The sequence below is a fragment of the Scyliorhinus canicula genome, chromosome 2 (assembly GCF_902713615.1).
Source record: "Scyliorhinus canicula chromosome 2, sScyCan1.1, whole genome shotgun sequence".
NCBI lineage: Eukaryota > Metazoa > Chordata > Chondrichthyes > Carcharhiniformes > Scyliorhinidae > Scyliorhinus > Scyliorhinus canicula.
In genome coordinates this window covers 288359401-288374861 of record NC_052147.1, presented here as the reverse complement: position 1 = coordinate 288374861, position 15461 = coordinate 288359401, and the positions used below count along the sequence as shown (strand labels likewise).

Genomic DNA, 15461 nt, shown 5'->3' with positions numbered 1-15461 from the left:
GGTTGGGTGTGGGATGGGTGGAGCTGAGGGGGGGGGGTTCACTGTTTAATGGGTGCTGTGCTCTATAGGATGGTGCTGAGTGAGGAGAGTGTGGACAGACGTTGTGGACTTTACTTCAGACTGTACTGCTTCCTGGACGTGGAGAAGGTGGTGAAGAGCGGAGTGGAATTCGCCTTCATGTTCGAACAGGTGAGAGGTCAACCTGGTCATTTAGCAGCCAATACAAACCAGCCTCCCCCACTGACTGACTGGCTCTAAGGCTGGTTTATTAATCAGCTGGTTAATGGGGTTGTGGTAGTTAATGGATTAGTGCTAGTTAATGGTGGATTTGTTAAACTGGTTACCCAGTGGAATTGAACAGACGTTTTGGCTCCAGTTACCATCAAATCAACAAAATGTTGCAGCTGTGACCACAGAATGAATGGCCCCTTGACCATGGAGACCAGAGTAGACACAATAATAATCAACAGAGAACATTGACAAATGGTACATCGACAAACAGTGATTGGTTACAGTGCGGAACAAGGGGCCAAACAAAGCAAATACATGAGCAAGAGCAGCATAGGGCGTCGTGAATAGTGTTCGTACAGGGAACAGATCAGTCCGAGGGGGAGTCGTTGAGGAGTCTTGTAGCTGTGGGGAAGAAGCTGTTCCTATGTCTGGATGTGCGGGTCTTCAGCCTTCTGTACCTTCTGCCTGATGGAAGGGTCTGGAAGAAGGCAAAGCCTGGGTGGGAGGGGTCTCTGATAATGCTGTCTGCCTTCCTGAGGCAGCGGGAGGTGTAGACAGAATCAATGTGGGGATGGCAAGTTTGTGTGATGCGTTAGGCTGAGTTTACCACACCCTGCAGTTTCTTGCGATCTTGGGCCAAGCAGTTGCCATACCCGGCTGTGACGCAGCCGGATAGGATGCTCTCTATCGCACATCTGTAGAAGTTTGTGAGAGTCGATGCAGACATGCCGAATTTCTTTAGCTTGCGTAGGAAGTAGAGACGTTGTTGGGCTTTCTTAACTGTTGCATCTGTTATGGGCCAGGGTTTAGAGAACCTAAATGTGTTTCATGGAGCTCACTTGACCCACGGCTTTTAATAGATTGTGGTATGGGGAGCACACGGCCCACTCTACAGGTGTGGGACAGCAGAATTGGAAATGTATTTTTTAAAAGCAAAACAATGTTTATTCCATGAACTCAAGTTAACCTTTTTAAAACACACAGTGAACATCTTAGCAACCATTAATTCAAATACAACCCCCAAAGAATACAACACTAAGTAATGTTTTAGCTGTCCTTTTAACATCCATAAGACTTGAACAAAACCTTTAAACAGAAGCACATCAGGTTAAAGTCACTACTGAGAGCAGTTATTAGTTTTAAATCACCAAAGGATCGATTTACAGTCTTTAGATTACAGAGAGAGAGACTAATACCCCTTCTGGCTGTAACTGTAGCTATCCAGCTCTTAAAACTAAACTATAAAACACCCTGCAGAAAACAGCCTAAAACAAAAGTAAAAAGCTGACAGACAGCCCAGCTCCACCCACTCTCTGACATCACTGCTGTAGTAAACACCCATTTCCTAAAGGTACCCTCACATGACACAACAATGTGAGTGGACCAGGACAGATTGTTGGTGATGGTGACCCCCAGGAACTTAAAGCTATCGACCATCTCCACTTCGGAGCCATTGATGCAGACGGCAGTGTGTGTCGTGCTGCGCTTCCTGAAGCTGATGATCAGTTCCTTGGTCTTTCCAACATTTAGAGAGAGGTTGTTTTCGGTGCCCCATGCAGCCAAGTGATCTATCTCCCTCCTGTAGTCTAATCCGTCGTTGTTTGAGATACGTCCCACCACTGTTGTATCATTCGCAAACTTTTACATTGAGTTGGAGTTAAATCTTGCCACACAGTCATGTGTGTACAGGGAGTACAGTAGAGGACTGAGCACACATCCTTGCGGGGCCCCGGTGTTGAGGACTATAGTGGAGGAGGTTCTGTTGCCGATCCTGACAGATTGCGGTCTGTTGGTGAGGAAGGATCCAGCTGCACAGGGAGGGGTCAAGTCCAAGGTTGCAGAGTTTGCTTATTAGTCTTGTCAGGATAATGGTGTTGAAGGCGGAGCTGTAGTCGATGAACAGCAGTCTGACATAGGTGTCCTTGTTGTCGAGGTGTTTGAGTGTTGATTGTAGGGCCAGGGAGATAGCGTCTGCTGTGGGCCGGTTGTGGTGATTTGTCAAAGCTGAGACACGACCTCCACTTCACAAAACCGTGCTGCCTCTCGCTAATACGTCACCGGCCTGTAGTTCCCTGGATTATCCTAGCTACCCTTCTTAAACAAAGGAACAATATTGGCTATTCCCCAGTCCTCTGGGACCTCCCTGCAGCCAGTGAGATTACAAAGATTTCTCTAAAGGCCCCAGCAAGTTCCTCCCTCGCCTCTCTCAGTATTCTGGAGTATATCCCATCAGGCCCTGGGGACTTGTCTACCGTAATATATTTCAGATCCCTCCCACCCCCCCCCCCACCCCCCACTACCCACCACCACCACAACTCTCCCTAGACCCCCCCCCCCTCAACTCTCCTAGGACCAGAACCCCCCCCCAACTCTCCCAGGACCCCTCCCCCCAACTCTCCCAGGACCAGACCCCTCCCCCCCCAACTCTCCCAGGACCCCTCCCCCCCGCAACTCTCCCAGGACCAGACCCCCCCCCCCCCCCCCCCGCCCCGCAACTCTCCCAGGACCAGACCCCCCCGCCTCGCAACTCTCCCAGGATCAGACTCTCCAAAGAACAAAGCACAGGAACAGGCCCATCAACCCTCCAAGCTTGCTCTGACCTGGGTCCCGAGAGAGCAGGAATCTTAATGCCCTGTGGGCTTTATAGTGGTGGCGTCCTGTCTGATGATTGGTTGTTCTGTGTCGTGTGTTCATTGGTCATCCTATGTGTCAATCACTGCCTGTCTGCATCTCATTATGTATATCAGTGGATATTGTGACAGAAGTAGGACTTGCTTGCTTATTGAAAGGGAGTGATGAATGATTGAGACCCTTGCACGGTGTAAGAATCCACTGAGTTTTGAGTTCTCTGAGGAACAGAAAATGGAGTTCTGTTGTACATTTCCTTTTGTAGATCAGGTTTGAAAGATAAACCTTGATGTAATTTTGTGTCAATATTTACTGTCCTTGGAGATAAAGCCACATAAATTGAAATGTAATTTTTGAACTAACATTTAATTATTTGTAATAACCATTTGAGAAATCGTTCTTAAAAATAAATAAATTAGTAAGGTGGTGATTCTGGACGGTCATTATTAATGTTTAGATTCTGGACGGTCAATATTAATGTTTAGATTCTGGACGGTCAATATTAAGGTGATGATTCTGTACGGTCATTATTAAGGTTTGGATTCTGGACGGTCATTATTAATGTTTAGATTCTGGACGGTCATTATAAAGGTGATGATTCTGGACGGTCAATATTAAGGTTTGGATTCTGGACGGGCATTATTAAGGTGATGATTCTGGACGGTCATTATTAAGGTGATGATTCTGGACGGTCAATATTAAGGTGGTGATTCTGGACGGTCATTATTAAGGTTTGGATTCTGGACGGTCATTATTAAGGTTTGGATTCTGGACGGTCATTATTAAGGTTTGGATTCTGGACGGTCATTATTAAGGTTTGGATTCTGGACGGTCATTATTAAGGTTTGGATTCTGGACGGTCATTATTAAGGTTTGGATTCTGGACGTTCATTATTAAGGTGGTGATTCTGGACGGTCAATATTAAGGTTTGGATTCTGGACGGTCATTATTAAGGTGGTGATTCTGGCCGGTCATTATTAAGGTGGTGATTCTGGACGGTCAATATTAAGGTTTGGATTCTGGACGGTCATTATTAAGGTGATGATTCTGGACGGTCATTATTAAGGTTTGGATTCTGGACGTTCATTATTAAGGTGGTGATTCTGGACGGTCATTATTAAGGTGGTGATTCTGGACGGTCAATATTAAGGTTTGGATTCTGGACGGTCATTATTAAGGTGATGATTCTGGACGGGCATTATTAAGGTTTGGATTCTGGACGGTCATTATTAAGGTGATGATTCTGGACGGTCATTATTAAGGTGATGATTCTGGACGGTCAATATTAAGGTGGTGATTCTGGACGGTCATTATTAAGGTTTGGATTCTGGACGGTCATTATTAAGGTTTGGATTCTGGACGGTCATTATTAAGGTTTGGATTCTGGACGGTCATTATTAAGGTGGTGATTCTGGACGGTCAATATTAAGGTGATGATTCTGGACGGTCATTATTAAGGTTTGGATTCTGGACGGTCATTATTAAGGTTTGGATTCTGGACGTTCATTATTAAGGTGGTGATTCTGGACGGTCAATATTAAGGTTTGGATTCTGGACGGTCATTATTAAGGTGGTGATTCTGGCCGGTCATTATTAAGGTGGTGATTCTGGACGGTCAATATTAAGGTTTGGATTCTGGACGGTCAATATTAAGGTTTGGATTCTGGACGGTCATTATTAAGGTTTGGATTCTGGACGGTCATTATTAAGGTTTGGATTCTGGACGGTCAATATTAAGGTTTGGATTCTGGACGGTCATTATTAAGGTTTGGATTCTGGACGGTCATTATTAAGGTGATGATTCTGGACGGTCATTATTAAGGTTTGGATTCTGGACGTTCATTATTAAGGTGATGATTCTGTACGGTCATTATTAAGGTGGTGATTCTGGACGGTCATTATTAAGGTGGTGATTCTGGACGGTCAATATTAAGGTTTGGATTCTGGACGGTCAATATTAAGGTTTGGATTCTGGACGGTCATTATTAAGGTGGTGATTCTGGACGGTCATTATTAAGGTTTGGATTCTGGACGGTCATTATTAAGGTTTGGATTCTGGACGGTCAATATTAAGGTTTGGATTCTGGACGGTCATTATTAAGGTTTGGATTCTGGACGGTCATTATTAAGGTTTGGATTCTGGACGGTCAATATTAAGGTGGTGATTCTGTATGGTCATTATTAAGGTTTGGATTCTGGACGGTCATTATTAAGGTGATGATTCTGGACAGTCATTATTCAGGTTTGGATTCTGGACGGTCATTATTAAGGTTTGGATTCTGGACAGTCATTATTAAGGTGATGATTCTGGACAGTCATTATTAAGGTTTGGATTCTGGACGGTCATTATTAAGTTTTGGATTCTGGATGGTCATTATTAAGGTTTGGATTCTGGATGGTCATTATTAAGGTGATGATTCTGGACGGTCATTATTAAGGTTTGGATTCTGGACGGTCATTATTAAGGTTTGGATTCTGGACGGTCATTATTAAGTTTTGGATTCTGGATGGTCATTATTAAGGTGATGATTCTGGACGGTCATTATTAAGGTGATGATTCTGGACGGTCATTATTAAGGTGATGATTCTGGACGGTCATTATTAAGGTTTGGATTCTGGACGGTCAATATTAAGGTGATGATTCTGGACGGTCATTATTAAGGTGATGATTCTGGACGGTCATTATTAAGGTTTGGATTCTGGACGGTCAATATTAAGGTGGTGATTCTGTACGGTCATTATTAAGGTTTGGATTCTGGACGGTCATTATTAAGTTTTGGATTCTGGATGGTCATTATTAAGGTTTGGATTCTGGATGGTCATTATTAAGGTTTGGATTCTGGACGGTCATTATTAAGGTTTGGATTCTGGACGGTCATTATTAAGGTTTGGATTCTGGACGGTCATTATTAAGTTTTGGATTCTGGATGGTCATTATTAAGGTGATGATTCTGGACGGTCATTATTAAGGTGATGATTCTGGACGGTCATTATTAAGGTGATGATTCTGGACGGTCATTATTAACGTTTGGATTCTGGACGGTCATTATTAAGGTGATGATTCTGGACAGTCAATATTAAGGTGGTGATTCTGGACGGTCATTATTAAGGTTTGGATTCTGGACGGTCAATATTAAGGTGGTGATTCTGTACGGTCATTATTAAGGTTTGGATTCTGGACAGTCATTATTAAGGTGATGATTCTGGACGGTCATTATTAAGGTGGTGATTCTGGACGGTCAATATTAAGGTTTGGATTCTGGACAGTCATTATTAAGGTGATGATTCTGGACGGTCATTATTAAGGTGATGATTCTGGACGGTCATTATTAAGGTGGTGATTCTGGTCCGTTAGTATTTGAAATATTCTGATTGATCGGAGTTTGTCTCTCTCATTCCCAGGCCCATGAATGTTTACTGAGCGGACATTTTCCTGCACCAGAAGATACCCTGCAGCTTTTAGCAGCTTTAAGACTGCAATACATCTACGGAGACTACAACAAGGGCTCTTTAAATCTCCAGGAAGTTTATCCTGTTTTTAAACTGAGGAACAAGATTTTCCAATCCACAAAGTTCAACTCGCAGACCCTGGAGAAGAGGAGGACCAGTTTCTTGGAGGGGACATTACGTCTCAGCCTTCGAACAGGCTCAGTGAAAAAACAGAAAATGGAAGAAGAGCAAATGTTGGAGATGTGGCTGAAGGAGGAGCTGACAGCGACTCGCACGGGCATCATGGACAAGTGGAAGAGGCTTCGGGGAGTAAAGCAGCATCAATCCATGCTGAGATACATGTCTATTATCATGGACTGGCCTGGATATGGTTCAACTCTCTTCGATGTTGAGGTAAGTTGGAGTGGATGTTTCCCTGGAAGCTTCTGACTACAGTTTACTCTTTATCCCAGAATTTTCCTTTGCTCTGAAACGTATCAGTTTCCAGTAGCTTATTTAACCCACCTTCAAGAAGTATTTATTGCAAGTAGCCGTAACCTTTTTCTCTCTGCCTAAAAAAACTAAAAACGCCCAACTTGAAACATTTCAGTGAATTTGGAAGCATTGCGATCAATATTACTGGATTTGGGTGATTTGGCAAAGTTACGAGAGTCCCCTGTATACCTCCCCACGCCAAGCCTCCCCACGCCTGTCTATCTTGTCCTCTCAGTCCCCTCTTCCCAATCATCCGTCCTCCCAGATCCCACCTCCTCGTCCATCCTGTTTACCTCCTCTTCCCTCTTTGCTTCCTCCATTTCCTGCTCTACGTCACTCCTTTTGATTGGTTCCTGTCACGCTAATGCTCTTTGATTGTTTCCAGTGTAAGGAAGGTGGATTTCCCAACGAGCTGTGGTTGGGAGTCAGCGCTGAAAACATTTCCATCTACAAACGAGGTGATGCCCGGCCTTTGGAAACCTTCCAGTATGAGCACATTGTATTCTTTGGTGCCCCGTTCCCAAACACCTACAAGATCACGGTGGACGAACGTGAAATGTTCTTTGAAACTCCACAGGTGAGAGATCAGATCATTGACCTGAGCCGTGACTTCCAGAGTGACAGTACTTTGTTATCATGGCCACTCTATAGGGACAGAGTATCCGGGGAGCAATTAGGAGAGCAAAGAGGGGATATGAGAACGCACTGGCTGGTAAAAGTAGGAAAAATTCCAAGATATTCTATTTTTAAAATTTTTTAAAATAAATTTAGAGTACCCAATTTTTTTTCCCAATTAAGGGGCAGTTTAGCGTGGCCAATCCACCTACCCTGCATATCTTTGGGTTGTGGGGGTGAGACCCACAGACACTGGGGAGAATGTGCAAACTCCACACGGACAGTGACCCAGGGCCGGGATCAAACCCGGGTCCTCAGAGCCGTGAGGCAGCAGTGCTAACCACTGTGCCACTGTGTCGCTCATCTGAAGATCATCTTCTAAGTATATCACTGGGAAGATGATCACAGTAAGAAGCCTTACAACACCAGGTTAAAGTTCAACAGGTTTGTTTCGAACACGAGCTTTCGGAGCACTGCTCCTTCCTCATTCACCTGAGGAAGCTCCGAAAGCTGGTGTTTGAAACAAACCTGTTGGACTTTAACCTGGTGTTATAAAACTTCTTACTGTGCTCACCCCAGTCCAACGCCGGCATCTCCACATCATGGGAAGATGATAACCAGGGAACGGTAGGGCCCTTTAGGGACCAAGGGGGAAATGGGTGGAGCCAGAGGACATTGGGAGGGTGTTGAATGAATATTTCACATCTGTCTTCACCGAGAGAGAATGAGGAGGTAGTTTTGGAAATCAGGGAGAGACTGTGAGGTTTCTGAGCAAGTTGTCATAGGGAGGGACAAGGTATTGGAGTTATTGGTGGCTTAACAGTGGACAAATCTCCTGGTCCAGATGAATTGAGTCCCAGGATGCTATGGGAGGCAAGGGAGGAGATTGCCGGGGCTCTGACCCAAATTTTAAATTCCTCTCTGGCCACGGGGGAGGTGCCAGAGGCCTGGAGAACAGCTACTGTGGTTCCATTATTGAAGAAAGGTTGTAGAGATAAAGCCAGGGAACTACAGGCCTGTGAATCTCACCTCAGCGGGATGGAAACTACTGGAGAAGATTCTCCAAGCGGGAATCTATCTCCACTTGGAGAAGCATAGAAAATAGGAGCAGGAGGAGGCCATTCAGCCCTTCGAGTCTGTACCACCATTCAATATGATCATGGCTGATCATGCAAATTCAGGATCCCACTCCCACTTTCTCTCCATACCCCTCAATCCCTTTAGCCGCAAGGGCCACGTCCAGCTCCCTCTTGAATATATCCAATGAACCGGCCCCAACAGCTTTCTGTGGGAGAGAATTCCACAAGTTCACAACTCTCTGAGAGAAGAAGTTATTCCTCAGCTCAGTCCTGAATGGCTGACCCCTTATTCTGAGGCTGTGACCCCGAGTTCTGGACATTCCCCAACATCCGGAACATTCTTCCCACATCCAGCCTGCCCAGTCCCATCAGGATTTTATATGTTTCTGTGAGATCCCCTCTCATTCTTCTAAACTCCAGTCATTACAAGCCCAGTCGATCCAGTCTTTCTCCATCTGTCAGTCCTGCCATCCCGGGAATTAGTCTGGGAACCTTCGCTGGACACCCTCAACAGCAGGAATGTCCTTCCTCAAACTAGGAGACCAAAACTGCCCACAATACTCAAGCTGTGGCCTCACCCAGGCCCTGTATAACTGCAGCAAGACATCCCTACTCCTATACTCAAATCCTCTCGCTGTGAAGGTCAGCATGCCATTAGCTTCCCTCACCACCTGCTGTACCTCCCAACCCTCACCGCCTGCTGTACCTGCATGCCAACCCTCACCGCCTGCTGTACCTGCATGCCAACCCTCACCGCCTGCTGTACCTGCATGCCAACCCTCACCGCCTGCTGTACCTGCATCCCAACCCTCACCGCCTGCTGTACCTGCATCCCAACCCTCACCGCCTGCTGTTCCTGCATGCCAACCCTCACCACCTGCTGTATCTACATGCCAACCCTCACTGCCTGCTGTACCCGTATGGCAACCCTCACCGCCTGCTGTACCTGCATCCCAACCCTCACTGCCTGCTGTACCTACATGCCAACCTTCAGCGCCTGCTGTACCTGCATCCCAACCCTCACCGCCTGCTGTACCAGCATGCCAACCCTCACCGCCTGCTGTACCTGCATGCCAACCCTCACCGCCTGCTGTACCTGCATCCCAACCCTCACTGCCTGCTGTACCTGCATGCCAATCCTTACCGCCTGCTGTACCTGCATGCCAACCCTTACCGCCTGCTGTACCTGCATGCCAACCCTCACCGCCTGCTGTACCTGCATGCCAATCCTCACCGCCTGCTGTACCTGCATGCCAACCCTCACCGCCTGCTGTACCTGCATGCCAACACTCACCGCCTGCTGTTCCTGCATGCCAACCCTCACCGCCTGCTGTACCTGCATGCCAACCCTCACCGCCTGCTGTACCTGCATGCCAACTCTCACCGCCTGCTGTACCTGCATGCCAACACTCACCGCCTGCTGTTCCTGCATGCCAACCCTCACCGCCTGCTGTACCTGCATCCCAACCCTCACCGCCTGCTGTACCTGCATGCCAACCCTCACCACCTGCTGTACCTGCATCCCAACCCTCATCGCCTGCTGTACCTGCATGCCAACCCTCACCGCCTGCTGTACCTGCATCCCAACCCTCACCGCTTGCTGTACCTGCCAACCCTCACTGCCTGCTGTACCTGCATCCCAACCCTCACCGCCTGCTGTACCTGCATGCCAACCCTCACCGCCTGCTGTACCTGCATGCCAACCCTCACCACCTGCTGTACCTGCATGCCAACCCTCACCGCCTGCTGTACCTGCATGCCAACCCTCACCGCCTGCTGTACCTGCATGCCAACACTCACCGCCTGCTGTACCTGCATGCCAACCCTCACAGCCTGCTGTACCTGCATGCCAACACTCACCGCCTGCTGTACCTGCATGCCAACCCTCACAGCCTGCTGTACCTGCATGCCAACCCTCACCGCCTGCTGTACCTGCATGCCAACCCTCACAGCCTGCTGTACCTGCATGCCAACCCTCACAGCCTGCTGTACCTGCATCCCAACCCTCACCGCCTGCTGTACCTGCATCCCAACCCTCACCGCCTGCTGTACCTACATGCCAACCCTCACCGCCTGCTGTACCCGCATGCCAACCCTCACCGCCTGCTGTACCTGCATCCCAACCCTCACCGCCTGCTGTACCTGCATGCCAACCCTCACCGCCTGCTGTACCTGCTTCCCAACCCTCACCGCCTGCTGTACCTGCATGCCAACCCTCACCGCCTGCTGTACCTGCATGCCAACCCTCACCGCCTGCTGTACCTGCATGCCAACCCTCACCGCCTGCTGTACCTGCATGCCAACCCTCACCGCCTGCTGTACCTGCTTCCCAACCCTCACCGCCTGCTGTACCTGCATGCCAACCCTCACCGCCTGGTGTACCTGCCAACCCTCACCACCTGCTGTACCTGCATGCCAACCCTCACCGCCTGCTGTACCTGCCAACCCTCACCGCCTGCTGTACCTGCATGCCAACCCTCACCGCCTGCTGTACCTGCATGCCAACCCTCACCGCCTGCTGTACCTGCATGCCAACCTTCAGCGCCTGCTGTACCTGCATGCCAACCCTCACCGCCTGCTGTACCTGCCAACCCTCACCGCCTGCTGTACCTGCATGCCAACCCTCACCGCCTGCTGTACCTGCCAACCCTCACCGCCTGCTGTACCTGCATGCCAACCTTCACTGCCTGCTGTACCTGAATGCCAACCCTCACCACCTTCTGTACCCGAATGCCAACCTTCAGCGACTGTTCCACCGTGACACCCAGGTCTTGTTACACTTCCCCTTTTCCTAAACTGCCACCATTCAGATAAAAATCTGCCTTCCTGTTTTTGCCACCAAAATGGATACCTCACATTTACCTAGGGTTCTCAGTCTAAGAATAAGGGGTCAGCCATTCAGGACTGAGATGCGGAAAAACTTCTTCTCTCAGAGAGTTGTGAATTTGATAAGGTGTTAGTGAGGCCACACCTGGAGTATTGTGTTCAGTTTTGGTCTCCTTACTTGAGAAAGGACGTACTGGCACTGGAGGGTGTGCAGAGGAGATTCACTAGGTTAATCCCAGAGTTGAAGGGGTTGGATTATGAGGAGAGGTTGAGTAGACTGGGACTGTACTCGTTGGAATTTAGAAGGATGAGGGGGGATCTTATAGAAACATTTAAAATTATGAAGGGAATAGATAGGATAGATGCGGGCAGGTTGTTTCCACTGGCGGGTGACAGCAGAACTAGGGGGCATAGCCTCAAAATAAGGGGAAGTAGATTTAGGACTGAGTTTAGGAGGAACTTCTTCACCCAAAGGGTTGTGAATCTATGGAATTCCTTGCCCAGTGAAGCAGTTGAGGCTCCTTCATTACATGTTTTTAAGATAAAGATAGATAGTTTTTTGAAGAATAAAGGGATTAAGGGTTATGGTGTTCGGGCCGGAAAGTGGTGCTGAGTCCACAAAAGATCAGCCATGATCTAATTGAATGGCGGAGCAGGCTCGAGGGGCCAGATGGCCTACTCCTGCTCCTAGTTCTTATGTTCTTATGTACCCACATTAAGTTGCATTTGCCAAGTATTTGCCCACTCAGCCAGCCTGTCCAAGTCACCCTGCAGCCTCTCTGCATCCTCCTCACAGCGCACACTGCCACCCAGCTTAGTGTCGTCTGGAGATATTGCAATTCCTTCGTCCAAATCATTCATGTATATTGTGAAGAGCTGGGGTCCCAGGACTGAACCCTACGGTACCCCACTAGTCACTGCCTGCCACTCTGAAAAGGACCCGTTTATTCCCACTCGCTGCTTCCTGTCTGCCAACCAGTTCTCCATCCACATTAATACATTACCCCCAATAACATCGAGTCCACACCGGCCCTTGGAAAGAGCACCCTACTAACGCCCACACCTCCACCCTATCCCAGTAACCCCACCTAACCTTTTGGACACTAAGGGCAATTTATCATGGCCAATCCACCTAACCCGCATGTCTTTGGGCTGTGGGAGGAAACCGGAGCACCCGGAGGAAACCCACGCAGACACGAGTGACCCAAGCCTGGAATTGAACTGTCGCTGAGAGGCAGCAGTGCTAACCACTGTACCACCAGGTTGCCTATAGTTGATGTGGTTCACATGGATTTCAGCAAAACCTTTGAGAAGGTCCCACATGGGAGACTTACAAAGAAAGCAAATGTACCTGGGATATGGGGAACTTGATAAGGTGGATTCTGAGCTGGCTGAGCTGTAGGAGGCAGAGGGTGATGACAGGCGGCTGCTTAAGTGACTGGAAGCCAGTGTCCAGTGGGGTACCACAGGGATCTGTGCTGGGCCCCCTATTATTCATCATTTAGATAAACAACATAGGTGACTATGTGGGGGGCAGGATCAGTAAGTTTGCGGATGACACAAAGATTGGTCGGGTGGTTAACACTGAGGTTGAGTGTGTTGGGATACAGGAAGAATCAGACGGGATGGTCAAATGGGCGGATAAGTGGCAGATGGAATTTAACCCTGTAAAGTGTGAAGTGATACACAATGGAAGGAGTAATTTAACAAGGAAGTATTCAATGAAAGGTCTGACATTGGGAAGTTCTGAGGAACAAAGGGAGCTTGGTGTGTTTGTCCATAGATCTCTAACGGCAGAAGGGCAGGTTAATAGGGGGGGGGGGGGGGGGGGGTGGGAAAGGCATGTGGGACACTGGCCTTTATCAATCTGGGCACAGATTACAAAAGCAGGGAGGCCATGTTGGGAGTTGGAGACCTTTGGTGAGGTCACAGCTGGAGCACTGGGTGTAATTCTGGTCACCACATTATAGGAAGGATGTGATTGTACTGGAGGGGGTGCAGAGGAGATTCACCAGGATGCTGCCTGGGATGGAACATTTCAGTTATGGAGAGAGGTTGGATAGGCTTGGGTTGGTTTCTCTGGAGCAGAGACTGAGGGGTGACCTGATCGAGGTGGACAGGATTCTGAGGGGCATGGACAGGGTGAATAGGGAGCAGCTGTTCCCCTTGGCTGAAGGGTCAGTTACGAGGGGGACACAAGTTCAAGGTGAGGGGTGGGAGATTTTGGGGGATTTGAGGGAAAACCTTTTTACCCAGAGGGTGGTGAGGGTCTGGAACGCGCTGCCTGGGAGGGGGGTAGAGGCGGGGGAGGGTCTGGAACGCGCTGCCTGGGAGGGTGGGAGAGGCGGGGGAGGGTCTGGAACGCGCTGCCTGGGAGGGGGGTAGAGGCGGGGGAGGGTCTGGAACGTGCTGCCTGGGAGGGGGGTAGAGGCGGGGGGAGGGTCTGGAACGCGCTGCCTGGGAGGGTGGGAGAGGCGGGGGAGGGTCTAGAACGCGCTGCCTGGGAGGGGGGTAGAGGCGGGGGAGGGTCTGGAACGCGCTGCCTGGGAGGGTGGGAGAGGCGGGGGAGGGTCTGGAACGCGCTGCCTGGGAGGGTGGGAGAGGCGGGGGAGGGTCTGGAACGCGCTGCCTGGGAGGGTGGGAGAGGCGGGGGAGGGTCTGGAACGCGCTGCCTGGGAGGGGGGTAGAGGCGGGGGAGGGTCTGGAACGCGCTGCCTGGGGGGTGGGAGAGGCGGGGGGGAGGGTCTGGAACGCGCTGCCTGGGAGGGTGGGAGAGGCGGGGGAGGGTCTGGAACGCGCTGCCTGGGAGGGGGGGTAGAGGCGGGGGAGGGTCTGGAACGCGCTGCCTGGGAGGGTGGGAGAGGCGGGGGAGGGTCTGGAACGCGCTGCCTGGGAGGGGGGTAGAGGCGGGGGAGGGTCTGGAACGCGCTGCCTGGGAGGGTGGGAGAGGCGGGGGAGGGTCTGGAACGCGCTGCCTGGGAGGGTGGGAGAGGCGGGGGAGGGTCTGGAACGTGCTGCCTGGGAGGGGGGTAGAGGCGGGGGAGGGTCTGGAACGCGCTGCCTGGGGGGTGGGAGAGGCGGGGGAGGGTCTGGAACGCGCTGCCTGGGAGGGTGGGAGAGGCGGGGGAGGGTCTGGAACACGCTGCCTGGGGGGGTGGGAGAGGCGGGGGAGGGTCTGGAACGCGCTGCCTGGGGGGTGGGAGAGGCGGGGGAGGGTCTGGAACGTGCTGCCTGGGAGGGTGGGAGAGGCGGGGGAGGGTCTGGAACACGCTGCCTGGGAGGGGGGTAGAGGCGGGGGAGGGTCTGGAACGCGCTGCCTGGGAGGGTGGGAGAGGCGGGGGAGGGTCTGGAACGCGCTGCCTGGGAGGGTGGGAGAGGCGGGGGAGGGTCTGGAACGCGCTGCCTGGGGGGTGGGAGAGGCGGGGGAGGGTCTGGAACGCGCTGCCTGGGGGGTGGGAGAGGCGGGGGAGGGTCTGGAACGCGCTGCCTGGGAGGGTGGGAGAGGCGGGGGAGGGTCTGGAACGCGCTGCCTGGGAGGGGGGTAGAGGCGGGGGAGGGTCTGGAACACGCTGCCTGGGGGGGTGGGAGAGGTGGGGGAGGGTCTGGAACGCGCTGCCTGGGAGGGGGGTAGAGGCGGGGGAGGGTCTGGAACGCGCTGCCTGGGGGGTGGGAGAGGCGGGGGAGGGTCTGGAACGCGCTGCCTGGGAGGGTGGGAGAGGTGGGTTGCCTCACATCGTTTAAAAAGTACCTGGATGAGCACCTGGTGCATCCTAACATTCACGGCTGTGGGCCAAGTGCTGGCCAATGGGATTAGGTGGGCAGGTCAGGGCTTTTCAAGCAGCGGTAGACTCGATGGGACGAAGGGCCTCTTCTGTACTGTATTATTCTGTGATTCTGTGAAGAAAAGGTCAGTGAGTTAGGACTGAGATGAGGAGAAAATCCTTCACTCTCTCTCTGAGATATGCTGTTGTTTCTCTCTCTCACACACACTGAGATATATCAGCAGGGTAGCACAGTGGGTAGCACTGTTGCTTCACAGCTCTAGGGTCCCAGGTTCGATTCCCGGCTGGGTCACTGTCTGTGCGGAGTCTGCACGTTCTCCCCGTGTCTGTGTGGGTTCCCTCCGGGTGCTCCGCTTTCCTCCCACAAGTCCCGAA

The 15461-nt window shown here is 50.9% G+C and overlaps 1 protein-coding gene across 1 annotated transcript in view; it reads left to right on the top strand.

The window, feature by feature from the left end:
- Positions 1 to 15461, top strand: part of LOC119962345 (unconventional myosin-X-like) — a 216056-nt gene that overhangs the window by 199433 nt on the left and 1162 nt on the right. Inside the window, exons 18-20 of the mRNA XM_038790327.1 lie at positions 61 to 189; positions 6263 to 6703; positions 7170 to 7361. Of these exons, the coding sequence (XP_038646255.1) occupies positions 61 to 189; positions 6263 to 6703; positions 7170 to 7361 (762 nt within the window). The remainder of the gene's footprint in view (positions 1 to 60; positions 190 to 6262; positions 6704 to 7169; positions 7362 to 15461) is intronic.